Source organism: Halteromyces radiatus (genome assembly GCF_025201355.1).
Source record: "Halteromyces radiatus strain CBS 162.75 chromosome Unknown BX664scaffold_9, whole genome shotgun sequence".
NCBI classification, from domain to species: Eukaryota; Fungi; Mucoromycota; class Mucoromycetes; order Mucorales; family Cunninghamellaceae; genus Halteromyces; species Halteromyces radiatus.
In genome coordinates this window covers 547,230-572,434 of record NW_026251695.1, presented here as the reverse complement: position 1 = coordinate 572,434, position 25,205 = coordinate 547,230, and the positions used below count along the sequence as shown (strand labels likewise).

General features: G+C 33.8%; 12 protein-coding genes across 12 annotated transcripts; 5 read left to right on the top strand and 7 right to left on the bottom strand.

The window, feature by feature from the left end:
• Positions 1–680: 680 nt before the first annotated feature.
• BX664DRAFT_376695 (Oxidoreductase, molybdopterin-binding domain-containing protein) lies at positions 681–3,637 on the top strand (the record flags this gene model as incomplete). Its single annotated transcript, XM_051548739.1, has 6 exons — positions 681–819; positions 903–1,161; positions 1,239–1,249; positions 1,313–1,431; positions 1,515–3,316; positions 3,406–3,637. The coding sequence occupies 6 exons, from the start codon at positions 681–683 to the stop codon at positions 3,635–3,637; spliced, it is 2,562 nt and encodes an 853-aa protein (XP_051396676.1).
• A 1,192-nt stretch (positions 3,638–4,829) lies between these two features.
• Positions 4,830–8,815, top strand: BX664DRAFT_362080 (uncharacterized protein; the record flags this gene model as incomplete). The annotated part of the gene is made up of 10 exons (XM_051548284.1): positions 4,830–5,028; positions 5,105–5,933; positions 6,003–6,204; positions 6,263–6,589; positions 6,682–7,102; positions 7,180–7,243; positions 7,300–7,399; positions 7,460–7,546; positions 7,629–8,345; positions 8,428–8,815. 10 exons carry the CDS (start codon positions 4,830–4,832, stop codon positions 8,686–8,688), a joined length of 3,207 nt encoding a protein of 1,068 aa, XP_051396675.1. The 3' UTR covers positions 8,689–8,815.
• A 383-nt stretch (positions 8,816–9,198) lies between these two features.
• BX664DRAFT_376693 (uncharacterized protein) lies at positions 9,199–9,585 on the bottom strand (the record flags this gene model as incomplete). Its single annotated transcript, XM_051548738.1, has 2 exons — positions 9,199–9,437; positions 9,510–9,585. 2 exons carry the CDS (start codon positions 9,583–9,585, stop codon positions 9,199–9,201), a joined length of 315 nt encoding a protein of 104 aa, XP_051396674.1.
• A 1,168-nt stretch (positions 9,586–10,753) lies between these two features.
• BX664DRAFT_317841 (uncharacterized protein) lies at positions 10,754–12,180 on the bottom strand (the record flags this gene model as incomplete). The annotated part of the gene is made up of 7 exons (XM_051542771.1): positions 10,754–10,927; positions 10,995–11,140; positions 11,203–11,313; positions 11,391–11,519; positions 11,694–11,796; positions 11,881–12,043; positions 12,104–12,180. The coding sequence occupies 7 exons, from the start codon at positions 12,178–12,180 to the stop codon at positions 10,754–10,756; spliced, it is 903 nt and encodes a 300-aa protein (XP_051396673.1).
• A 1,730-nt stretch (positions 12,181–13,910) lies between these two features.
• Positions 13,911–14,631, top strand: BX664DRAFT_362077 (ribosomal protein L23-domain-containing protein). The gene is made up of 2 exons (XM_051548283.1): positions 13,911–13,988; positions 14,065–14,631. Exons 1-2 carry the CDS (start codon positions 13,961–13,963, stop codon positions 14,502–14,504), a joined length of 468 nt encoding a protein of 155 aa, XP_051396672.1. The 5' UTR covers positions 13,911–13,960; the 3' UTR covers positions 14,505–14,631.
• On the bottom strand, positions 14,632–16,201 carry BX664DRAFT_341872 (FMN-dependent dehydrogenase). The gene is made up of 6 exons (XM_051547065.1): positions 16,052–16,201; positions 15,842–15,993; positions 15,230–15,747; positions 14,996–15,157; positions 14,863–14,932; positions 14,632–14,776 (listed from the first exon to the last, which is right to left on the bottom strand). The coding sequence occupies exons 1-6, from the start codon at positions 16,192–16,194 to the stop codon at positions 14,688–14,690; spliced, it is 1,134 nt and encodes a 377-aa protein (XP_051396671.1). The 5' UTR covers positions 16,195–16,201; the 3' UTR covers positions 14,632–14,687.
• Positions 16,202–16,362: 161 nt separating this feature from the next.
• BX664DRAFT_362075 (translation protein SH3-like domain-containing protein) lies at positions 16,363–17,285 on the bottom strand. Its single transcript, XM_051548282.1, has 5 exons — positions 17,134–17,285; positions 16,981–17,076; positions 16,821–16,924; positions 16,622–16,761; positions 16,363–16,562 (listed from the first exon to the last, which is right to left on the bottom strand). Exons 1-5 carry the CDS (start codon positions 17,239–17,241, stop codon positions 16,441–16,443), a joined length of 570 nt encoding a protein of 189 aa, XP_051396670.1. The 5' UTR covers positions 17,242–17,285; the 3' UTR covers positions 16,363–16,440.
• A 228-nt stretch (positions 17,286–17,513) lies between these two features.
• BX664DRAFT_353084 (uncharacterized protein) lies at positions 17,514–17,941 on the top strand (the record flags this gene model as incomplete). Its single annotated transcript, XM_051547697.1, has 3 exons — positions 17,514–17,645; positions 17,709–17,804; positions 17,864–17,941. 3 exons carry the CDS (start codon positions 17,514–17,516, stop codon positions 17,939–17,941), a joined length of 306 nt encoding a protein of 101 aa, XP_051396669.1.
• Positions 17,942–18,255: 314 nt separating this feature from the next.
• Positions 18,256–19,260, bottom strand: BX664DRAFT_249571 (Homeodomain-like protein; the record flags this gene model as incomplete). The annotated part of the gene is made up of 2 exons (XM_051540280.1): positions 18,256–18,643; positions 18,731–19,260. Coding segments are annotated over 2 exons (918 nt in total), but the record flags the coding sequence as incomplete, so codon positions are not given.
• A 97-nt stretch (positions 19,261–19,357) lies between these two features.
• BX664DRAFT_341868 (60s acidic ribosomal protein-domain-containing protein) lies at positions 19,358–20,134 on the top strand. Its single transcript, XM_051547064.1, has 3 exons — positions 19,358–19,477; positions 19,655–19,959; positions 20,024–20,134. Exons 2-3 carry the CDS (start codon positions 19,660–19,662, stop codon positions 20,048–20,050), a joined length of 327 nt encoding a protein of 108 aa, XP_051396667.1. The 5' UTR covers positions 19,358–19,477; positions 19,655–19,659; the 3' UTR covers positions 20,051–20,134.
• A 247-nt stretch (positions 20,135–20,381) lies between these two features.
• BX664DRAFT_303079 (uncharacterized protein) lies at positions 20,382–22,003 on the bottom strand (the record flags this gene model as incomplete). The annotated part of the gene is made up of 3 exons (XM_051542463.1): positions 21,640–22,003; positions 21,320–21,537; positions 20,382–21,222 (listed from the first exon to the last, which is right to left on the bottom strand). The coding sequence occupies exons 1-3, from the start codon at positions 21,784–21,786 to the stop codon at positions 20,382–20,384; spliced, it is 1,206 nt and encodes a 401-aa protein (XP_051396666.1). The 5' UTR covers positions 21,787–22,003.
• Positions 22,004–22,591: 588 nt separating this feature from the next.
• On the bottom strand, positions 22,592–25,113 carry BX664DRAFT_303076 (kinase-like domain-containing protein; the record flags this gene model as incomplete). The annotated part of the gene is made up of 7 exons (XM_051542462.1): positions 22,592–22,881; positions 22,961–23,098; positions 23,164–23,745; positions 23,813–23,925; positions 24,118–24,542; positions 24,711–24,835; positions 24,901–25,113. 7 exons carry the CDS (start codon positions 25,111–25,113, stop codon positions 22,774–22,776), a joined length of 1,704 nt encoding a protein of 567 aa, XP_051396665.1. The 3' UTR covers positions 22,592–22,773.
• Between the last annotated feature and the right edge of the window lie 92 nt (positions 25,114–25,205).

The following is a 25,205-nucleotide window of genomic DNA, read 5'->3' as shown; positions in this document are numbered from 1 at the left end:
GACAAACAGGGCAAGGGGATATGAGAGGATGATGAAAATGACGTGATTGAGAAATTCTGTTTAACCTGTTTTATTAGGAAAACTTGACTGATTTATATATACCAAAAAAAAAAAAAATAAAAATAAAAATAAAAGAAAAATATAATTTAATTTTTAATTCTTATTTCCTTTCTTTTATATATAAAAAAAAAAATAGGAGTCAACCATCTAAAATTCATCGTTATCATATTGCAGGCACTAACAAAAAAAAAAGTGTAATGACAGGTATTAGAATATGGAGTAAATATTCGCGATAAGAGACTTAAGATCTACTTACCTAATCTTATTCCCCCCCTTTTCTTTCTCTTCAAAAAGCACTGATAACAACTAGTGATCCAGTTCCATCGAATTTCCTTTTATGCATAAGTATTGTTACGGCATGTCTTATCGGATTTTGTATATCGTTGGTTATCTTTTCTTTCTTTTTTGGGAAAAGTGAATCCGTTCCTGTTATCTTTATCCTAAGGATTTACGATTTTTTTTTTTTTGTGTTAAATCTTACCTATTACCCAATAGAGATAACAAACAAATAAAAATAAAAAAAAAGTCCACCTAAATAAATGACTAATGCAGCCCCTTTTCCATAGTGTCTATCTTTTTTTTTTTTTTTTTTTTTTTGGTTTGATCATTGAATATCATTTATGAAAATGGATTCTCCTTCATCAACTACTTCATCTACTAAAATGTTGATTGATCCTAGAGATCTTAATACACCTGATCATTTTGTTTCTCGAGATCCTTCTATGATTCGTCTCACTGGAAAACATCCTTTCAACGCAGGTTAGGAATACTGAAAAAAAAATTCATTTTCTTTAAGCATAAACACATTTTTTCATTGATTCATCTTTATCTATATTAATTAGAACCACCATTAAAGTCACTAGAAGACTCGGGGTTTGTCACTCCTAATCATCTTCATTTTGTTAGAAATCATGGTCCTGTACCAGAATGTGCCTGGGATACTCATCGAATAAACATTGTTGGTCTTGTTCATAAATCAATCACGCTGACAATGGATGATATTCTTACTTTACCTATTCAAACAATACCTATCACTATGGCCTGTGCTGGTAACCGACGCAAAGAACAAAACATGTTTAAACAATCCATTGGTTTTGGATGGTAATGTATATATACATATAAATATAATACAGAAGCAACGTTAACATCTTATCCCTTTTTTCATTCTATTATCTTAGGGGAGCAGCAGGTACGCATTTCTATTTGCTTTTCATTATATATTAAAATATATCTAATTAATTTCTTTATCCAGGTGTAAGTACTGCCTATTGGACAGGTGTCTACTTACGAGACGTAATCAATCACTTTGCTGGAGGTCTTCAATCGGCTTGTAAATTTATTTGTTTTGAAGGTTCAGATCAAACTCAAAAGGTAACATATCATTCATAAAAAAAAAAAAAAGATATAAAATAGTTAATCAAAGCTTTAATATTATTATTATTATTATTAATTAGGGTCCTTACGGTACTTCCATTTCTGCTCATCGTGCAATGTCTGATAATTTTGATGTACTACTTGCATTCAAAATGAATGGTGAAGTTTTACCACCTGATCATGGTTATCCTATCCGTTTAATTGTTCCTGGTTGTATTGGAGGTCGAAGTGTCAAATGGCTTCGCACAATTGAATGTAGTGACCAACCATCTACGAATATCTTTCACGATAATGACAACAAGGTATTTCCACCTCAAGTTGAAAGTGCTGAACAAGCTTCTGCTGAAAACTGGTGGCCACGGCCAGAGTATACTTTGTATGATCTCAATATCAATAGTGTCATCACAACACCACAACATGGTCAACGTATCAATATTATTGATCATCTGCAAACCAAATTTACCGTCAAAGGGTATGCTTATTCTGGTGGCAATAAACGTATCACTCGTGTGGAAATTTCCTTAAACAATGGCGATTCCTGGCTATTAACTGATGTGACAACAAGACACCAAGCTCAGCAACAAGACATCATGATCAAGGAGCAGCGTTCTAATCAAAAAAATACGTCTCATCATTGGACCTGGATTTTATGGCAAATCGAAATTGATGTTGCAGATCTTGTTCAATCAAATGACATTGTTGTCCGTGCTTATGATGAATCTTTGAACACACAGCCTGAAGCAATGACATGGAATTTAATGGGCATGATGAATAACTGTTGGTTCCGAGTCAAATTGAATGTAGTATGTGAACCTACGACATTAGTCATTGAATGCGAGCATCCTACGTTAGCTGGTCCAGAATCTGGAGGATGGATGGAGAAAAAACGAAAAGCCCTAGATCTTTCTCTCACCATGGAATCACCAAACACCATCAAAAAGGAACAACCCATCTTGCCCATCTTTACCTTGGCAGAAGTGGAATTACATCAATCTGAAGAAGACTGTTGGATTATCGTCCACGATCTAGTATATGACTGTACACCCTTTTTAAAAGATCATCCAGGTGGTGCTTCCAGTATCTTGATTACAGCTGGTACAGATACGACTGAAGAATTTGATGCCATCCATTCATCCAAAGCTCAGGATATGCTTCAAGACTATCTCATTGGTAGACTAGATGTTTCTGATACCGATGCCCAGAGTGTCACTTCTACAGCCATGCAAAGTGCTACTTCATCAAACTCTCTTTCAAATAGCATCAAGGCATCGGATGATCCTTTTTTAAATCCTCGCCAATGGAAAGATTTAATTCTGGAAAAGAAAACCATGTTATCAACCACTATTCGCATTTATCGATTCTCATTCCCTCCTCAACCATTTGGATTACCCATTGGTCAACATGTCTATCTTAAACTGCCGGAAGAGGAACTGGAGCAAGATACTTCAAACAAAAACAAAAAAACAAAATCGGTGATGCGGGCTTATACTCCTAGTCAAGTTGGCTCTGGATGGGTTGAATTCGTTATCAAGGTATACTTTCCTGATCATCTTCAATTTGGAGGGAAATTTACCCAACTGTTGGATCGTGTTCGAATCGGAGAATCTGTACCATGTAAAGGTCCTTTAGGTGAATATGAATACTTGGGTAATGGTAACTATTCTTTGCCACATCAACCTCAACTACATGCTCGACATATTGCCATGGTGGCTGGTGGCACTGGTATCACTCCTATGTGGCAAATATTGACGGCTGCCTTACAAGATTCTGAACCACCTTTCATCTCATTAATTTATTGTGCACGTTATTTAGATGATTTAGTGTTATCAAATGAACTTGATGAAATCCAAAAAACACTTGGCTCAAATCAATTTCATATCAGGTAACTATAATATTTGTATTTATAATTGAAATAACAGGCAACAATGAGATATTCATTTTTTTCGTTTTTTTTTTTTTAAAAAAAAATAGATATATTCTTTCAAAACCTCCAACAGATTGGAAGCATGGTAGAGGTCGTTTGACAAAGCAAGAAATGAAGGATCATTTATTCCCCTTTACCAATATGGATCAAGCTGATAATCTTAACAACTCATCTGTACTTCTCTGTGGTTCTGATGCTATGATTGAAGATTGTTGCAAACCGTTGATTAGGCAATGTTTAGGAGATCTTTATGTTGAAAATCATGTGTTTGTCTTTTAAAGATAATAGTAACTCTTTTGTCACTACTCAAATTGGTCTTGCTACATATCATTCCCCCACTTTTTTTTTTTTTTTTTTTGTATATATCAATATCATATCTCGTATCTAAAGTAGTGAAGTGATCATCATCATTACACAACTTGATTCCGAACACTTTTTATCTTTCAATGATAGACTTTATTCATTTCATCTCTTTTTTTCTTAAAAAAAAAAACAAAAATCTGTAAACAATAAATTCAATAAAATGGTGGCCGTAATAGGCAACAAACAAATAAATTATAGATAATATTAGGGTAATCAAATATATATATCATTATCTATTATATATTACGTGTAGGGAAATGTATCCCGATAGTTATCTTTCTTCCAAACATATGGATATCTCAACAAAGTTTAAAAAAATGCACGTGATTTCTTCTGGAGAAAAATGAGAGTTTTCTTTTTTCCGTATCATAGTTGTACCTGTCAACAAGTGATGACACGAAAAATGCTCTTGATGATCTGCGATAGGCAACCAAAAAGGCAACAAATAAAAAAAAAAGGACGATACACAGAAGGGCGGAATTTAAACAAAAATGAAGTGAATAATGAAGATCAAAAAAAAAAAAAAAATTCTTCTCTTATCATTAATCAATGACCTCCTCCCCCCACCTCATACACATACTCCACAAAAAAAAAAAAAAGAAAAGGTTGTTTTGAATCAAGAAGGATTTAAATTGATCATATTGTGAAACAAAAAAAAAAAAAAAAAAAACAAAGAAAGAGTAGAACAATGAATATGATTACAGTTTGAATTGATAAGAATGAACTAGAGATATAATTTGGTTTGTTTGTTATCCAAAAATGGTAACTGCTGATAAGAGAAAAAAAAAAAAAGAGGTGATCCTTGACCTGTGCTTACCTATTACTGTTAGAAATACATTAAAGTTCAACACCATGCTGATCGATCAAAAAAAAGAATGATTTATTTTCTTATTGGTTCCTCAAAAAGTTCTTGATAAGCAGACTGGCTACCATGCAGATTTATATCTATGCTTGCTTATCATCATTTTCTTTTTTGTTTCATTTACCATCTATTGAATATGATAGAAAATTATTAAAAGTTTATTTTTTTATAAGCATTCATCTGTCTAGCCCCAAAGATCTTTCTCTCTCTCTCTCTCTTTTTTTTTTTTTTTTTTCTTCCATCAATATGCCACCTAACACTGAGACAGATACTTTTCTTTATCAGGATGATATAGCATCATCTTCGCGTGATATATCTGAACCAATTACTGAAACTATTGTCATAGTTGGTTTTGGTATGACAGCTGTCTCCTTCATAGAAAAAATATTGGAATATGACAATCAATCAAGATATCGTATACGAGTATTCTCAGAAGAACCAACTGGTAATTTTCAATTGAACAATTTACAATGTTAATCATTCATACTTACCCTTCTTCTTTTTTTTTTTTAAAAAAAAAGTTGCCTATAATCGGGTTGGTCTGACTCAATATTTTTCTCATCATGATACTTCAAAACAATGGATGAAGCCACCCACTTGGTATGATGAAAACAATGTTGATATACATTTAGGTGACCCAGTGGAAGAAATCGATATCACTAATCAAGCAGTTCGAACTCGACTATCAGGTTGGGTGCAATATGATAAATGTATCTTGGCTACTGGATCATCAGCCGCCATTCCTCCTGGTACGCCTATCAATGAGATGGACGGTGTATTTGTTTATCGTACATTGGAAGATCTCGATAATATACATCAATGGTCTCAATCTCCTTCAGTAAAACATGCATCCATTGTTGGTGGTGGTCTATTGGGGTTGGAAGCTGCCAAGGCGGCCAAGGATCTAGGCTTGCAAGTCACTATCTATGAACGATCTGATAGATTGTTATCACGTCAACTCGATCAAGAGGCATCCAATCAACTAGAGCAAGAAATCATCAGCTTGGGATTGAAAACATGTATTGGTCATTGTCCTGTCACTTTAATAAAAGATCAAGATGAACAGCAAATGGAGATCGATCCGAATCCATCAACTAAAAACAACCGATTGGCAGGCATGATTCTCAGTAATGGCGAGCATGTCAAAACAGATATGGTGATCTATTCCATTGGTATTACTCCTCGAGATCATCTAGCACAAAAGGATGGTCATCAACTATTGGAACGTGGAGATAGAGGTGGATTCAAAGTCAATTCATTGATGGAGACATCTGCGGGTAATATTTATGCTATTGGTGAATGTGCCTCTTATAATGGTATGTGCTACGGACTTGTTGCACCTTGTTATGAGTAAGTCAATAGGCTCTTCTTGTATTGAACTGAAATTTAATTTATCGTATTTTTTTTTTTTTTTGTTAGTATGGCAGATGTAGTGGCTAGGAACTTGACAACAAGACTTCATGATCCCAGAAAAATTCAATTTAAAGGTGCTGATATGTCAACAAAACTTAAACTCTTAGGTGTGCATGTAGCTAGCTTTGGTGATTGTTTTGCTGATACATCTAATCAAGATTCTTATCAACCTTTGATCTATCGTGATCCTTTCGCCAGAATTTACAAGGTATAATCTATTTATGTGACACAAGAAATCATTTTTACTAATAGCAATTAAACTATAGAAATATATTTTTACTAATGATGGTAAAAAGTTGATCGGCGGTATGATGGTTGGTGATACGAAAGACTATGCAAAATTACTATCCATTGTGAAGAGTGGGAAACGACTTTTAACTCCCCCTTCTGAATTAATTCTGGGTGTTCAAAATCAAGAAGCTCAAGGTGCAGATGCTTTAACTGATGATACACAAATCTGTTCCTGTAACAATGTGACCAAGGGTGATATTCGTAAAGTCATTAAAGCTAAAAAATGTCAAAATGTCAACCAAGTCAAATGTTTCTCAAAAGCTGGTTCTGGATGTGGTGGATGTTTACCTCAGGTTCAAGAGGTAAATACAAAAAAAAAAAAAAAAAAAAAAAAAAGACTGAATTGATATGAATAATTTTTTTTTTTTTTTTTTTTTTACTTATAAATCATTAGATATTTGAAAGTGAGCTAAAGTCTTTAGGTCAGACCATTAGCAATTCTTTATGTAGTCATTTCAAATATAGTAGAGCTGAATTATTTACCATTGGGAAAGTCAAAGAATTACATTCTTTTGATGATTTTGTTCGTGAAGCTTCTGATAATCAAACAACTCTTGGATGTGAAGTTTGTAAGCCTGCTATTGCCTCCATTTTAGCAAGTCTTTGGAACGAGCATATATTAAACCCGAAATTGGTTCCATTACAAGATACAAATGATCGTTATTTGGCTAATATCCAACGTGGTGGACTTTATAGTGTTGTTCCTCGTATAGCTGCTGGAGAAGTAACTCCAGAAAAATTGGGTGTCATTGCAAATGTTGCAAAAGAATATAATCTTTATACGAAAATCACAGGTGCCCAGCGAATTGACATCAGTAAGTTAATAAAAAAAAAGTTGAAGATTAGAGCCTTTTTTTTTTTGACTAACATTTGATATGTTTTTGTTTTATAGTGGGTGCAAAAAAAGAAGATTTACCTGATATTTGGGAAAAATTAGTCGATGCAGGCTTTGAAAGGTAAAACAAAACAAAAAGTTGATGATTCATTAAACTTTACTTCTTTTTTTTTTTAGTGGACATGCTTATGGGAAATCACTTCGTGCAGTAAAAAGTTGTGTTGGCACAACTTGGTGTAGATATGGACAGCAAGATTCCGTCGGATTCGCCATTAAGGTACTAAAGATTTTAAACAAATCATGCTTTGAATTTAAACTAACTCTTGTTTATTTTCAGCTTGAAAATAGATACAAAGGCATTCGATCACCACATAAATTGAAAGGTGGTGTTTCTGGTTGTATCCGTGAATGTGCTGAAGCTCAGGTAATAAATAAATAAATAATAAAAAAAAGCTCTGCATTCCTCTTTTTTCTTTGGATTTATCTTTTTTTCCCTTTTTTATTAGGGAAAAGACTTTGGTTGTATTGCTACGGATAAAGGTTACAATGTATATGTCTGTGGTAATGGTGGCTCCAAACCGAAACATGCGGAACTATTGATAGCTGATGCTTCTGAAGAAATGGTCCTTCGTTACTTGGATCGTTTTTTAATGTATTATATTATGACTGCCGATCGATTGATGCGTACTGCTCGCTGGCTCGAAAAATTGGAAGGTGGTATCGCTTATCTCCGCAAAGTCGTTATTGATGATTATCTTGGTATTGCACAACAATTGGAAAATCATATGCATCAACTGATTGGTGCCTATCAATGTGAATGGACCACTGTGGTACGTGATCCCAAGCTACGAGCACATTTCAAGCCTTTTGTAAATTCTCAGCAAGACGATGAAATGATTGAAATGATAGAAGAACGAGGACAACGTCGACCTGCCAATTGGCCCAAGGAAGTCCCACTTTTACCACCCTTAAAGAATCGCAAAATGGAAGAGCAATCAATGAACGAATGGATTTGTATTGGGTCTACTGATCTTTTCCCATCCGATGAAGGAAAAGTCGTGCTGATTGGAGATGTTCAAATCGCTATTTTCCATACACAGGGTCGTTGGTATGCAACACAAAACATGTGTCCTCACAAACGAGCATTAGTTTTAGCTTCAGGATTACTTGGAACATCCTCTGACAATGGAGCTTCACCTTATGTATCTTGCCCTATGCACAAGGTAATATCTACGTTTATCAAAAAAAAAAAAAAAAAAGATAATAGCACTGACTACCCCTTATTTTTAATATTGTCATATGTAGAAAAATTTTGATTTACAATCTGGAGAATGTCTTGTTCCTGGAGAAAAGGAAAAATACCGTTTGGAAACTTTCGATGTCAAAGTAGAGCAAGATCAAGTGTTTTTAAAATTAGGAATACCACTGACAGAATTGAATCAACTCCTTGGATCAGCTAAAACAATCATTACAAAATATATGGCTCCAGTGGTGATGTCGCAACAGGAATTATCAGGCTGTTCAAGTGCAGGAGGAGGATGTGGTGACAAGGCATTAGAATGGTAAAACCCATTATAGGTTCACTACTTTTCCTTCGCATTGCCAAAATACGATGATTTTTCAAAGCAGTACTATATTGTTCAAAATTGAAATTATATTTATAATAAAGTTTTTTTTTTCTCAGTTCAACCTTCATTGATGAATGTGGAAGAACTTCTCAGTAGGGAATATAAATGAGTGATGGATGATTTGGATAGAAGGATGATTAAGTAGATAGATGATGACGAACTAAGTTTTATGACTCGTTTGAAAATGACCGGAACAAGATTGGTTTTGGAGAAGGAATAACAATCATCTTATGAACATAAATAATCATTATTATACAAAACATCAGTATTCTTTTTTTTTCTTTTTGTTAAGGGAATGAAGACAAGTTTTTCTTTACTTTATAAAAAAGCTACATTTGATTTGATATGGAGATCATTTGTTGTTTGAAAAAAAAAAAAAGATGATGGGTTCAAGTAAATATGAAGATAATAATGATAGTGATAAAAACGACAAAGGAGAGGTGGGAATCTATGGTTCTTCACAGACGTGACCCTTAGGACAGCATCCAGATTGACGCCTAGCGTTATTCACACAATAGTATCCTCTACCACAACAAGTACCACGTTGGGCACAGCATTCACCGCCGGCAATACAACAATGACCATCATAACAATCATCATAGCCAGAATGACACAAACTAGTTTCGTGGTCAGGATCTTTACGTCTGGCATCAATGACACTGGTTAAAGTGGTAAGTTCACCCCTTCCTATAAAAAAAGGCAAAATGATAATCAGCATCGGCGATTTTTATAAAAGTAATGTATGTCAAATTTCCTTACGAGATTGAGCAGCAGCATCAATCATGACGAGAGAACATAAAAGAGCAACAATACAAAGCAATAAGGTCTTGATCATTTTGGGAAAAAAAATGTTAGGAAAAAGAAAATAGAGAGAGAAATAAAAGGGAAAAAGAACAATAGTGAACATAAAGTCGATACCTTTATTTATACCCGATTTTACATTAACGAAAAAAGGTTTTTTTTTCTTTTTTTTTTTTTTTTTTTGTGGATTTTCCTCTATAAAGTTGATATGAAATTCCGGTCATTGGATAGATTGACACTCCTAATTGTTTATTCTATTCTTTAAACAAAGTAAAATTGTTTAAAGAATTTAAAAGCTAACTTTGTCTCAAAAAACATATTTCGAAAACTCTCAAATAAAAACATAGGCTTTGATGAATTGAAATTAAAAAAAAAAAACGTCGTCTCCCCGCGTTTATATAAAATACCTTGATAGAAGAAATCATCATAAAAGGATGATGATATTAGTTTATACTTGTCAAATGTCAAAAAAGATCATCGTGTTAAAAGGAATGATCCAGGTAATAACCCGATCTAAGTATACTCATGACTGTCAAAACATGATATGGTCCTTAGTTACAAGGATGACGATGAATTGATTCATTGATCAATTGATTTGTTTTCACTTGATCCATCTATTTTTCACGATAAAAAGGAAAAATCATTTCAATAAAGAAGAGATCCATCATTATTATCTTTTTGAAATAAATTATCACACAATGATTAAAAAAAAGAATAACAAATCCTTTTTCCTTTGAAAATGAAAATCAACGATAAACGTTTAATTAGTAATTCTCTCCGTGATTTGTTAAAAAGAGGATAAAGTAGTAAAAGAAGACAAAAATTACATTCCTAAACTTGATTGGTTCAGTATAAAATCATCTCAAATAAAATGGATATTCGGATTGTTATTTCTGAAAGAAGATTGTGAGGTGCTGGATTTTTTTGATTGTCGACTTTCCGTTTGATTTGTCGCTAAGGAGTTATCGGTCCGTGTGTGCGTATATTCAGGTCGAACGACGAGATCCCCCTCCCCCCCAAAAAAAGACAATAATATACAAGAAGGAACTTTATTGATATAAGAAGCATCAATCATAGACTAAAGGTAAAAAAACGAGATAGACTATACTAAAACTGAAGGAATGGATTTGAGACTTGAATCATAGTATATGCTGTCATAGATAAGCTACTGGAACTAAAACAAATTAGACACTGGATCGAGATTAACTATTCCTTTCGCAATCATTGTCATACTTGGATTTCATTGATCGAGGTTTCAATAACGATGGTAAGAACGAGGGCTTTGGTTCTGTATCGTCACCTTGCATCAACAGGATATTCGTATCACTTGAGTTCTTCAGGTTATTGATAGCAGCCCGCGACCTCTCCAACATTCCCTATAATTCATTTTTTCATTAGTGAGCCCGATGCGTCTTTTTTTTTTTTTTTTGGTGATGTCTTTACCTTCAGTTGCCAAAAGAATTTGATTAACTCAATAGCATCCCCTTTGTCGTTTTTGTTGGTGGTAATAGTAACTTTGTCCATTCTTTCAAATGTTATTGCTGTTCCATTGTGGCAAGGCTTCATCACCCAAAGGCGGACATGGTTATCTATTGAAAAGAAAAAAAGCATGCGTGTGAGTACTCGAGAATGCGGAAAATGGATAGCTTACCTTTTGCACTTGCATGTAAGAATAAGATACGTAAGTCATTGATCAGTTCTTTGTCAGCATAAGGATATTTTTTTAGAATAGCATGAAGCATTGTGTAGGAACCATATGCGCCTTTGATATGATCGTAAGTATGTGTCGATCTCTTGCTCCAAAGGGTCCTGAAGCTTCAAATAATAGTATTTCGAGACCGGTATCCTCCAAAGACACAGTTCCATCAGCGGAGTATCCAGATAAAGATGGTGATAAAGATTTCATTGCTGTCAACGGGGTTTCGCCAACCTTGAAATTGCATTTCATGCCATTAAGAGTATCACAAACTAAATCAATCATAGGCCATAATGCATAATGACAGTATGAAGCTTCAGAATCGCCAAGCTTTGATTCATTTCGGAGACAATGGATGTTTTGTGATCTGCATGAAAGTAATAACAAATTCAGCTTCTCTCTTTCTCTCTTTTTTTTTTTTTTTTTTTTTTTTTTTTTTTTTTTACCTACAAATAAAGAACACATGATAAAAGTGATTTCCATTTCAGTAACTTCACTTGAGTCGATTTTAGTTCTTGAGAATATAGTTGGTGCCAAAGAACGCGTTCCCTAATTCAAATTGACAAAATAAAATAAAATAATAAAAGGATTGAATTTCAAAAAGACGATATTTCGATATTTGCGTCTACTTACGTAGTCATCATTAAATAGAGTGGATCGTAAATAATTGGAGAATCGAGATATTGGGAAGACTGGCGGTTTGTTTTCGAGGACAACTTCATCATAGAATCGTGGCGGCACGTCTGGTTGTCTTTGAATATGCAGTCCTACTTGAATGATACCATGACTTTCCAGTCTATAATACAGATAATAAATAAATTGTTATAAGAGTATTCATGTTCTAACTGTTCCTTACCTGTATTGATGGAATCTACTAAAGTTACTTGCATTCAGAAAATCATTCATAATGTTGACCATGTTTATATCTGCCATAGAATCATCCTATATATTTTTGTCTTTGTTGTTGTTGTGGTGTAGGTGGTGAAGAAGAAGAAGAAGAAGATGTTAATGGTTGAGGCTGTTCTTGTGATTGGTTGGTTGTTGAAATAATGTTGTCATCACCATAGTTGACAATGGAATTTTGACCAATATGATACGTGTTGTTTGTTGTTGTTGGCGCTAGTGTTCCGTTTCTCTTCGTAGACTACAAATGGGCAGAAAAAAGTTGATGTATTAGTTTCGGTTCTTAGTACCCATCCTTTTTGTATTGTATTAAATTTACCGTGTTGCTTTTTATCCATACGCCGGAGTCTTCGGATTTTGACTAATACTTGCCATGCAAAGACGATAATTCGAAGTCAAAGTCTTTTTCGAGCAGTGAGAGAAATGACGTGCAAACTGATCGAAATACCAATGTTTGAGTGGTTCTTTAGCAAAATACTGTAAAAACGAGTCATTGCCATTGTAGGAATGGAGGTAATCGTCAGCGTTCATTTTTTAAGGAGAAGAGTTATGCGGAAAAACCGCTGAATGAAAAATGAAAATAAAAGCGCTGACAATACTCGATTGTTATTGGCCAAATGACTCCACACAAAATATGACGATTGCCGCGAAAAGTAAACCAACGACAATTCCCCTTTTTCTTTTTTCCATCACCTCGAACTGGCTTGAGGCTGGATTTATGAAGACAGCTAGACAATAGCATGCGTATACCTTTGGGATTTATTGTGGTGTATGCAGGTGGCCAGCTTGATACCTTGTAGCTTGAGTGGTTTCCCATACCATAGACAATAGCTTCCTCTGAGTTTCTTCTTCACAACAATCAACTCACTGGAAGTGGCTCAAGGATCAATATTGTCTTTTGAATATTCCGAGTGATGCATGCTCTCCGTATCGTATCGTATCTTTTTTTTATAGTGGAATGATATCTAACTTCGCTTTTTTTTTTTTTTGTAGGTGATGGACAAGAGCAATAGCAAAGAAATTGGACCTTACTAGTTTATACTGAGATCAAATGCAAAAAGATGGAAGAGATTAGTGGTATCAACTCAACGAATGCAGAAAGGGACTTGAGGAACTACAACAACAAGTATCAACATTACACCATCAACACGTGATAATGAAATGGTAATAATAATAATAATAATAATAATAAAAAAAAACGGAAAAAAACAGAAAAAGGGCTATTGACTGATGCAAAACGAATTCTTTTTTCTAAGATAAAGCGACATCGACCTCTCTATAGGCAGGAAGATCATGTATGTGATAATTGGTGCATTCCCATGGATCTTGATCAAATCCAGCTACTCGGTCCACCCTATCAACTCCCCTTTTTTTTTTGTCGAATCGTGTCCTTTACCACCTGCCGTACGCGTCAATCTGTTATGAAGTCTTACTACAATTAGCGTATAACCCCTTTTACCCTGCTCCCATTTAGTTTGTATATATGATTTTTTTATTTTGATGGAAAAAAATAAAGTTGTCTGTTGTTTTTTTTTAGTTTAGTTATTTTATTTTTTTTAACTACAGTATTTTTTTTTTTTTTTGCTTCTACATTGACCTTTTTTTTTTCATTATTGGCGACAAAAGTCAAAAAGGGCTCAATTCTAAGTGGAAAATTATTATTTTTTTTTTCCGCCAGCCACCATTTTTATTGGGTGAGGGGATGTTTTTTCTTTTTATTTTTACATACACTCCGTCTTTTTATTTTTTTTTTTTTTCTTCTTTCCCAACCTTTGGATATATATATATATATACACACACATCATTCAATATGACAACTCCCTTTCGACAAGGTTTAAGTAAGTATTTTTTTCAATTATAAAAGACTATTATATTTATTTATATTGGACTTCCTTTTTTTTTAATAATTATTAGACAAAGTGTACCTTCCCAATATTATTTTTAAAATGGTACGAGCACCTAATCTTCAACCTAACCAGGTAGCATTCCGAGTACCACCTAAATGTAATAAATTCGATATCCATTCCTATTTGACAAATATTTACGGCGTGAATGTACAAGAAGTACGTACAATGAACTATGGCACAGTACACAAAAAAGGTCGCAACGGTAAAACTGAAGTGGTACAATCAGCATACAAAAAGGCTATTGTGACATTGGATAGTGAATTTGTATATCCACCAGAACCTGAATGGTGTGAATTAGATAACGAACAACAAAGATTGGGTACCAAGGCAGCTGGACGAAAACTCAAGGGTTGGCGATTTAGAGGTACTCCTACCGAACGAGCTGATTTGAAGCAAGTCAATGATCAATTACAGGCTCGTATGGAAGCTGAACAAAAATCAAAATAGAACACACTATTCCATTCATTAGTTAGTCATATATATATATACTCCCTTTCTCCACTTTTTTTTTTTTACAGCATTTGTACTCTTCGTTTATAAAATAGACATATTTTTTTTTAATACACTCAAAAATCGTTTATTGTTACTCTGTGTATGTTTATGCTAATGAAGCATTCTTTTGTTTCTATTTTATAATTTTGATTTTATCTTGTTTTCAAAGGAATAATAAGATGAAGGCACTACATAATCAGAAGAAATACTATCGATCGATGTTGTACCTTTATAATATTCATATAACAAGAAAAAAGTAAATATGAGATAATGATGATTTTTCTCTTCTCTTTGTTTTCCTTTTTTTTTTTACCTGCTAAAGCCATGGCAAGTCGAAGATCATAATTCAAATGATTCAAGACACGTTTAATTCCATTTTCTCCCTAAAAAAAAGAAAAAAAATAAGAAATTCATCATTCATCTTTTTTTTTTTATTTTATTCATACATCATATGCCAATCCCCATAGAACTGGACGACCAATGAACACTGCTCTAGCACCAAGAGCAAGTGCCTTGAAAACATCGGTACCTTTTCGGATTCCTCCATCTATATAGACCTCCACATTAGTGTTCTTACAAGCATCCACAATTTCAGGTAAGACCTCCAACTATCATAAAAAAAAATATAATCCATTAAAATTCAGAAGAACAATACGAACAAATATATATATATAGATTACCGTTGCAGGACATCCATCTAATTGTCTACCACCATGATTAGATACAATAAGACCAGATACACCATGTTGAATAGCCAAACGAGCATCCTCAGCCCTAAAAATACCCTTTAACACGATAGGTAAAGAAGACAAAGAACGTAACCAAGCAAGATCAGCCCAAGATAAAGATGCATCAATATGACCAGTCAAATAAGCGCCTTCTCCCGTACGAGCATCATCATCGTCGTCTTCATTACTAAAGTTCCCTAATCGCAGATGACTGGGTAGTTTAAACCCTGTACGAGTATCTATCAAACGACGACCCAAACGAGGTCGATCTACTGTCACCACCAATGCCTTGTAACCTACTTTTTCACAATGTCGCACCAATTTCGCCGTGACTTCCCGATCTTTTTCTACGTACAGTTGGAACCATTGTAATGCGTCCTTTGAAATCGATTGGGCTGCTTTTTGGATATCATCCATACTATAATTACTATAAGTGGCTGCACAATAACAAGTACCCAACGAAGCACTCGCTAAATAAAAAAAAAAATAAATAAAAAAAAAATAGGGTGGGGATGGATTAAATCAAGAAAAGTATCCCAAAAGTATTCTTTCAATAGGTTTTACCTCTGGCTGTGGCCAATTCACCATCATCATGTGCCATTTGATGGAAAGCAGTCGGGGAGAAACCAATAGGTGTTTGGATGTGCTGACCTAATATGGTTGTTGAGATATCGATTTTTTCCACATCGACTAATATTTTAGGTCTAATCAATAGTCTATATAATAATAATCACAATAAATAAATCAATTATATGTATATATTCTTCATATTACTGGTCATAAGCTTGTCTATTTCGTTGCAAAGTCATTTCACTATCAGCCCCTGAACTAAAATATCCAAAAATGGCTGCATTGAGTGATTTTTGAGCAAGAGCTTCGAAATCATCTATTGTAATAGGTTGAAAATGATTTGGCATATTGAATAATAATAAAAAAGAAAGAAAGAAAGAAAGAAAGAAAGAAAAAAAAAGAAAAAAAAACGCCAAAAGTAGATCCGTAGCACTGTTTAACAGTAATAGTGTGAGAAATCTTTAGGTGATTTGCTAAATTTCCCTTTTCCCCGAAAAGAAATGCATACACTCTCTTGATGATCAAACGAAATGTACAACTGATATCGATTTCCTTTTATTTCTGTAATATTAAATGCAAAATATGTAATCTATCTATTTTTTTCTATGAATGTTGCGTAATTCCTTGACTAGATCCGATGGTACAGGAGGTTCAAGACTTGAGGGTGTATAAGTCACTTTCAAAGTATCTTCAGGTGATGTTGCAAAGAATTCTTCTATAAAAACAAGTATATATGTTAATATATATATTATGTTTATTTGAGTTCAAACTTACCACTTCCTCTATCGTTATATTTTCGAGTTGGCTTTGGAATTTCCACATCAGAGTTTCGAACAAATCGAGTCCATCGATTCACTACACGACCATCTTCCAGAGTTTTTTCAACACGTCGACGTTCAATACGAGTAGGGATTCTATCATTAAAAAGTAAGATTAGTTTTTAAAAATAGAGATAACATGTAAGATAACATACTGAGTATCAGGATGAAGAAGCATCACATTAGATACATGAATAGGTTGTTCTTTTCTCATGATGCCTTCAGGAGCAGCAGGTTGTAAAGGGACATGTTTTTTGGCCTACAAAAAAAAAAATACGTTAGCTTATAGTCTCCATTGGGGAAGAACCTGCTTACCAATTTCTTTCCTTCCACAATCACTGTATTTGTTTTACGATCTACACTTTTGATTTCACCAATGGTATCTTTATCCTTTCCAGCAATGATCGCAACCTAAATAGAAAGAGTTCATAAATGGATTCAACTTTTCTTTTTTTTTTTTCTTTTTACCTTATCCCCGGTAACAATGTTCCATTTTGTCAGTCTATCTTTAGGGTGTACCCATTGTGGTTTTGACATCATTCGTGAACTAATACCTTGAGCCTTGAACCGATGCATATTGATATAATAATTAAAATGTCAATAATAAAAAAAAAATATAGAAAGGAACAGGTAAAAAAAAAAAAAAAAAAAAAAAGAAGTGAGAAAAGTTGAAAGAGGACGGGGGCTTTTCACACTCCGGTCAAGTGTGCTTGAGACATCAAAAACGTGACTCTCCCTATCAAGCCGCTTTTCTCTTTTGAAAGGTGGCGGTCTATCAACTTTTTTGTGCAAAAAGAGCGGAAAACTATTTTCTCTCTTTCTTTTTTCTTTTTTTTCATATCAACATCATGGCCGATACTCTTCATCCTAATACAGACGTAGGTGCTGTTGAAGAACCTTTAGATCTTGTTCGGTTATCATTGGATGAAAGAATATATATCAAACTTCGTGGTGATCGTGAACTTCGTGGTGTTTTGCATGTAAGAAAAAAAAAAAGGTCGCGTTATTGTCATAATCTCACCTTTTTTCCTCATCTTTTATAGGCATATGATGGTCATTTGAACATGGTTCTTGGCAATGTAGAAGAAACTATTACCATTGTTGATGTCAATGAAGACACTTTCCAAGAAGTCATTAGAGTAAGTATGAAGGTAATCATTATCTCTTCAACCACTCATGCTTATTTTTTTCATTATAGACTGTGAAACGAACTTTTGATATGTTGTTTGTTCGTGGCGATGGTGTTATTTTAGTATCTCCACCTTCAAGAACCTAAATTCCTTTTATTAACAACAATCTTTTCTTCATTGTATATTTCCATTTCATTCTTCTTCTTCTTCTTCTCTTTCACACGCACGTACGGATGCTTCTTGCAACCATCCATATTTTAACATACATACAAACCTGATATATCTCCTTTCTTATTTGATAATTCACTGAATAAAAACAACAACTATTTATATAATTGTACTACAATATATATTATCATTAATGATCATTATTGAAAGAGAGTGAATGATATGTATGATGGTATTTATTGATGAATGCAATATGTATTCTAAAAAAAAAGGTAGCCTATGTTTTGGGAGTTGCCGTGATCCAACCACTTTCAATGAAGAAATCATAAATCTTGCTAGTTTTATTGACATCAATCTTGATCAAAGCACGAGTGGCTCGTCGTTTCAAAAAGCCTTGTTTCGCATAAGCAGCCAAAATAGTATCCTTGATGACCAAGTAAGGACGTGGTAGTAGACGTAATGTGGAACATAGTTTTTGTTCTTCCGGGGTTAATAAATCAATCCCATCCGCAGTAGAAATATCAAGTGGATTGGCTGGCTTGCGTGCAGTTGGTTGAGCAGGAGAAGGTACAGTAGGCGTTCTAAAAGGTAATGGTCGATTGGGCATGAGTCTTGGCATGGTATTGATTGATGTCGTAGTTGAAGAAGAAGAAGAAGAAGAAGGGATCGAGCCAGCGATTCTTTCCTGTTGTTGTTGTTGTTGTTGTTGTAATTGTTGGTGTAATAAGACCGATGGTGGTATAGTTGTTGTTGTTGTCTCTGGATACTGAAGTCGTTCATGAGTAGTGGCTAATAATTGTTTAAGATATTCCAAACGATGTTGTTTATCTCTTTCGTATTGTTCACCTTGCTGTAGAGTGGATACACCGGCCACATAACGCCAATGTTGTAGTTGAGCAATACGGTCTCGTAATTGTTGTTCACGCACCAGACCATGGACAAAGTGTTCATAATCTGCAGCAGTTTGAAGACGACAAAATACTTTGGTTTGATTGACAAGTTTCTTTTCTAAACTAGATCGTTTCCTTTCATGCCATCGTCGTTGTGCACGAAAATCTAACCATTGTCGTTCAAAAACAAATCGTTTGTATTCCATTCGTCGATCCAGTTTTGTATTATAGATATCTAACATGTGCAACTTGAGTCGAATATCTTGTTCGGTGTCGTCTTGATAAAATGCTAGATCTTTGATCACCTGCTCTGCATCATTCAATGGTTCCACTTCAAATTCTTTTCTTTTAGGCATATAACCTTGAATATCATGATAAGCGGGCCCACTTGCCATAGGCTTTTCCGACTTTGTCATTATATCAAAAAAAAAAAAATATATAAAACGAGGAAAATATAGTTTTTTTTTTTTTTTTTTTTTTTTTTTTTTTTTTTGATATTGATACTGCAAGCGGAAATGTAAAACAGTCTGAGCCTGGATTTTTTTTTTTCGAATGGTTGTGTATTGGGACCATAGGGATCAGTGAATTTTTCCTTCTTTCCCTTCACTCATATCACTTACTCTGGTAATAACCTCGAAAAAGAAAAAAAAAAAATTTCATCGATGACAACTCTTTTACACCAAAAAAAAAAAAAAAAGAAAAAAAAGATATTATCGATATAGATGGATGAATGGATGGATGGATGGATGGATGAATGGATGAATTGATTTTTTTTTTAAAAAAATATTTGTCGGTCATTAGGAACAATGAAGTATCTTGCTGCTTATCTTCTCCTCACTACTGGTGGTAAGGCCTCTCCTTCCGCTGAAGATGTCAAGAACATCTTGAACACTGTCGGTGCCGAAATCGATGAAGAACGTGTTTCTGCTTTGATCGCTGCTCTTGCCGAAAAGGACATTGCTCAACTCATTGAAGAAGGCAAGGAAAAGATGTCCTCTGTCCCTACTGGTGGTGTTGCCGCCGCTGCTGGTGGTGCTGCTGCTGGTGGTGCTGCTGAAGAAGCCAAGGAAGAAGCCAAGGAAGAAGAAAAGGAAGAATCTGACGAAGTAAGTAGACATACTTGGAAAAAATAAGTTCAATACTTACTCTTCCTTTTTTTTTTTTTAATAGGATATGGGCTTCGGTCTTTTCGATTAAACTGAATCATTTGTTTAGTATATATATATCTTTTCGTCCTTTTTTTATCAATAAAGATTATTCATATTCATTGATTTCGTTTCATTTTATGCAACAGTGTCTACAAGGGAAACAAGATCTGATTAGGTTTTTATTTGATTGAATCACAAAAAAAAAAAAAAGGAGACGCGTATAAGGGAAAATGATGATAATATTGTTTGTTGATGATAATGATGATATATATATATATAATATAAAATAAAATAATAAAGGTAAAAAAAAAAGCTATTCTATATCAGGAAGTGAACTATAAAAATAATGTAATAATGTGTAGTTCCATCAAAATCGTTGATCAAATATTGTTGTCTAATGCCCATTTGTTGTTATCTCGTCTTGATCGAAATTGATCTTGTTGTTGTTGTTGTTGTTGTTGTTGATGATGATGTATTTGTTGTTGAGGTGATGGTTGATAAGGTATGGTAGGCATGGCATGTTGAGGATGACGTGACATAGATGGATGTGATGGTGGAGGCGGTAAGACCTGTTGAGATTGAGCAGCATAATGATGGTTCAATAATGCAGGCGATGCTCGAGGTGGCTGGTGATGATGATGATGATGTTGTTGAAGCTGTTGTTGATGATGATGATGATGATGATGTTGTTGTTGTTGTAACTGTTGTTGTTGTTGTTGATGTTGTTGTTGTTGATGAGTTAATCCTTGAGGTTGTATACTATGTGAATGTGTTTGATGATATCGTAACCCATTAGCTGTTCGATAGGCTTTTTTACAACCTGGAGCATCACATCGATAATTCTTGCCTACATCTTCACCTGGAGGAGTAATACCATGTCCTGATGATCCTTTTGCTTCCCGAAGATGATATTGTAAACCATTGATGTTCTTGTAGCGTTTTGAGCATCCAGGCATAGCGCAGCGATAAGGTTTATCAATACCATCTAGATTTGGGTGTCCACTTTTCATATGATAGAATAATCCACTTGACATTGGAAAGTTGGCGAAACATCCAGGCATACCACATCCATAAGGACTCACTCCAGGCGCAAATTCTTGTTGTTCATAATCCTGGACACGTCTATCCAAACCTTGTTGTGATGTTTGTTGATGATGTTGCTGAGGTTGTTGTTGCATATGATGTTGTTGATACTGAGCCAGAGTACCTTGTGATAATTGACTAAAAGTGAAAAATCAGTTTATATGTTCCCATTCAATCATTTTTTTTTTCCTCTCTCACTTTTCCTCCTTTTTTTTTTTACAGTTATTTTCCTTACCGAATAGGAGATCCTTGAGTTGAATTAGGTGTACTGAGTATAGAAGAATTCAAAGGTGGTAATGTTGCTGGTAGATCTCCTGATACACCTGATCCATGTACCATATTACTAATATCAATTGGATTGTAGACTTGAGGCACATTTTGTTGTTGAGAAGTATGTTGAGGATGATTTTGAGATGGATGTTGTTGTTGTAATACAATATCCTGTGTGCCTAACTAAATATCATCACAACAATTATTATTATTATTATTTCAGTAAAAGATGATTATTTATAAGTTATACTGTCGACATGTTTGTTCTATATTACTATGACTTACTGAGCTATAATTGTATTGTCTTGAAGTACTGTAAGGTGCTTGCTGTTGTTGTTGCTTCATCATTTGAGGAGATAAGGTATTGGTTGGTTGTCTATAAGCATAGGATGAGGAAGATCCATTAGCTGTATTTGGTAAAGAAGGTGACATTGATGTTTGTTGTTGTTGAGGTTGATCAGATGATGATGATGATGATGATGATGATTGTTGTTGTTGCTGTTGTTGTGATAGGTATTCATACGATTGTGGTGTTGTTGTTGTTTTTGTTTTTGTTTTTGTTGTTGAAGTACCAACAGGGATAGTATTTGATGAAGACCGAACTGAGTCAGATGTAGTAGTTGAGTCTTGTTGTTGTTGTTGTTGTTGTTGCTGATAGGTTACTGTATTGTATGGAATGGTTGGTGTCCTTGCTTGTTGTGGTTGTAATTGAGTATTTGGTTCTGGAAAAGTAGTTTGTCTTTGATCAGAAGATTCACCATAGTTGTATAGATGATGATACTATAAAAAAAGACATTAAAAAAATAGAGAAAAAGAAAAAGAAAAAAAAAAAAAGAGATTTATATTAGATATCAAAATAAAAGAAAGAAAAAGGATGGATCTCCTTATTTCATTCTATTATTATAATAATAAACTGTTCAATGGTTCTAGTTTGTCTTACCATGATCTTTCTAGTTTTCAACTAATGGATAATGTACCAATAAGTTGAGTATGTAAAATAAATAAAAAATAAAAAGAAAAAGACAAAGAAAAAAGAAAAAGGAAAGACTACAGAAAAAATGCGCGTCGCTGGGATTGTTTTAATGATTATTTTTTTTTTTTTTTAGGTCGGAAGAGCAAGAAAAAAAAAAAGCCAGTCGGGCGTGATACCAGCTTTAGATCACATTTGTTCGGTTGGTTAGTTTCGAACTCAAGCATAGTTAAAACAAATTAATTTTCTACATAATAATAAAATACTACAATTGATTTGCTTTAAATCTTTTATTCATGATGATGAGAGGTATGTTAGTAAAAAAAAATGCTGTAATACTAAACTTTAATGTAATAAAAAGGAAGGATGAAAAAGAAAAAAAAAAAGTACAATATAAAAACATGAGGTAAAAAGGGAATAATATATGTTGTATGCGAGGTTTTTGTTGATTATGAATCATCCTCTTCTTCTGAGTCCATCATTTCTTCAAGTTGTCTAGTTTCTTCAATCAATTTGACAATATCTTCCTTTGTGGCTACAGACAATACAAATGGATGCTTAAATAATAATAATAATAAAAAAATAAAAATAAAATGAGAATTTAATCATCAATCACATTATAACTGTTTATCTTACCCTTAAAAGAGTAGCAGCATCTGGGCGTTTAGTTGGATCAACAGTAGTACATTTTTGTACAAAATCCTTGAATTGTTCAGACCAACGATCAGGTTCTGAGAATGGAGGAATACCATTGGATGCAATTAAAAATAATGCCTATTTTTTTTTTTTAAAAAATTAGATATAATATAAAAAAAGGATCCATTATTTTTATTACTTACTCTAAGAGGAGGATATTCTACATAAGGAGGATCACCTTGAGACATTTCAATCATTAATACACCCAAAGACCAAATATCAGCTTTTGCATTATATTCTTGACCTTTGATCACTTCAGGTGCCATCCAATAAGGAGTTCCAATAATAGAATTTCGTTTCGGTTGATTCTTGGTTAATTGAGCACAATGACTAAAATCAGTCAATTTGATTTCTCCACGCATATTGATCAAAACATTATCACTACGAATATCTCGATGAATTCTTCCAAGTCGATCCAATTTTCCAAGAGCACGTAATATATCACGAGCCACACGTCCCATTTGATCTTCAGTCATTCTTTCACGATAATCCTTTTGTTCCATATCATCATCATTATCATCATTATTGTTGGTTGTTTCAATTGAGATGATATCTGATAATGCAACATCCATATATTCCATTACTACCCATACTTCCGTATCTGTTATATAACAGGCAATAAATTCAACAATATTTGGATGTCGACTCATTTTCATGGTAGTCAATTCGTTTCGTACTTTGCCCAACTTTTGTTCCGCATCTTTTGATATCTTTTTGATGGCTACCTATATACATAAAGAAAAAGCGAATAAGTATAATGTAGCAAGTATTAATGACTTATATAATACATACTATGCGATTTGTACTGATTTGTTTGGCAGCATACATAGGACCTGATTCACCTTCAGCAATCAACGTAAAGTCCGTATAGAGTTGAGTTGGATCAGCATGATCAATAATATCATCTATTTTTATATGTACATATCAATAATAGTTGTTCAGACATTTTCTTTTGTTTTTATTCATTACCAATAAAGTTAGAGTCCAAATCCAAATGAGTTTTGTCTTGATCTTCATTTTTAACATCTACAAAAAAATGGAATCAAAAACTCGATGATCAGTATAATAAATCAAGATCATATATATATATATATTACCTATTGGTGATTCGATATCAGAAGTAGATGTATGAGAGGAAGCCAAAGAAACAGAAGAAGTAGAATCAATGAAAGAAGAAGATGGACGACGTAATGGAGCTAATTTTGAATGACGAGCTCTTGAAGGAGGAGCAAATCCAATAGGTAATTCTGATATTTTATCATTGTTATTGGTATGATCCGACTTGGTATCTTGTTGTTGTCGTTGTTGTTGTAGTGAATCAGGCATTCGTACATGCATTAAACGTTGTACTGCTTTTGGATTTGCATTTACGATATCTTCACTGATACCAGATGCCTTTAATATCTTTTGCCATTCCAATGGTAATCCTTTGAATCCATTTTGATCTACTTCTACGTGTATATGATGTTGAATATTGTAAGGTTTTCCTATCAATGATGGTTTTTTATCGTACAAGGTTGATCTATTTTTTGTTGATAATAATGTATTGGATAATGTAGAAATGTCTTTTGTTGTTGTATTGCTAGTACTAGTGGTATTTGTAGAGGATGAAGAGATAGTAGTAGCAGATCGAACAGATGGAGTTGGTTTCTTTTTACCTATAAAATATATTTGACAAGTTTAGATGGACATATAAAAAAAATTTTTTTTTTTTTTTTTACCATTCACAGGAGATGGGACAAGGTTTGGATTAATATAGTTCGTATCTAGAACATCATCACTTGGTAAGTTTGATTGCCATACATCAGGTAATCCCTATATAAGTATAAAATATGTTAATATAAAAAGAAAAAAAAAGTTTGTTTGTTATTTTATTTTACCATATATTTGCCATTGTCTTTGTTATATTCTACATGAATACCATGTTCAAACTGTGTTGGTTTTCCAATATCTAATATTTTATTATTATCGTTACAAGTCTGTAAAGACGGTCGAGTACTTGATTTTGATAACCTTGATACGACTGAAGCACTAGAATGGTTAGCATGTTGGTATAATCTTCCCAAGCTTGATAAAGTTGATGATGACTTCATTTTCCGAAGATTGTGACTTGAAGATGGTGGTGATGAGGATGGAAGACCAGCAGTTGATGGTCGAGGAGGTGGAGGATATCGTGATGAAGTGT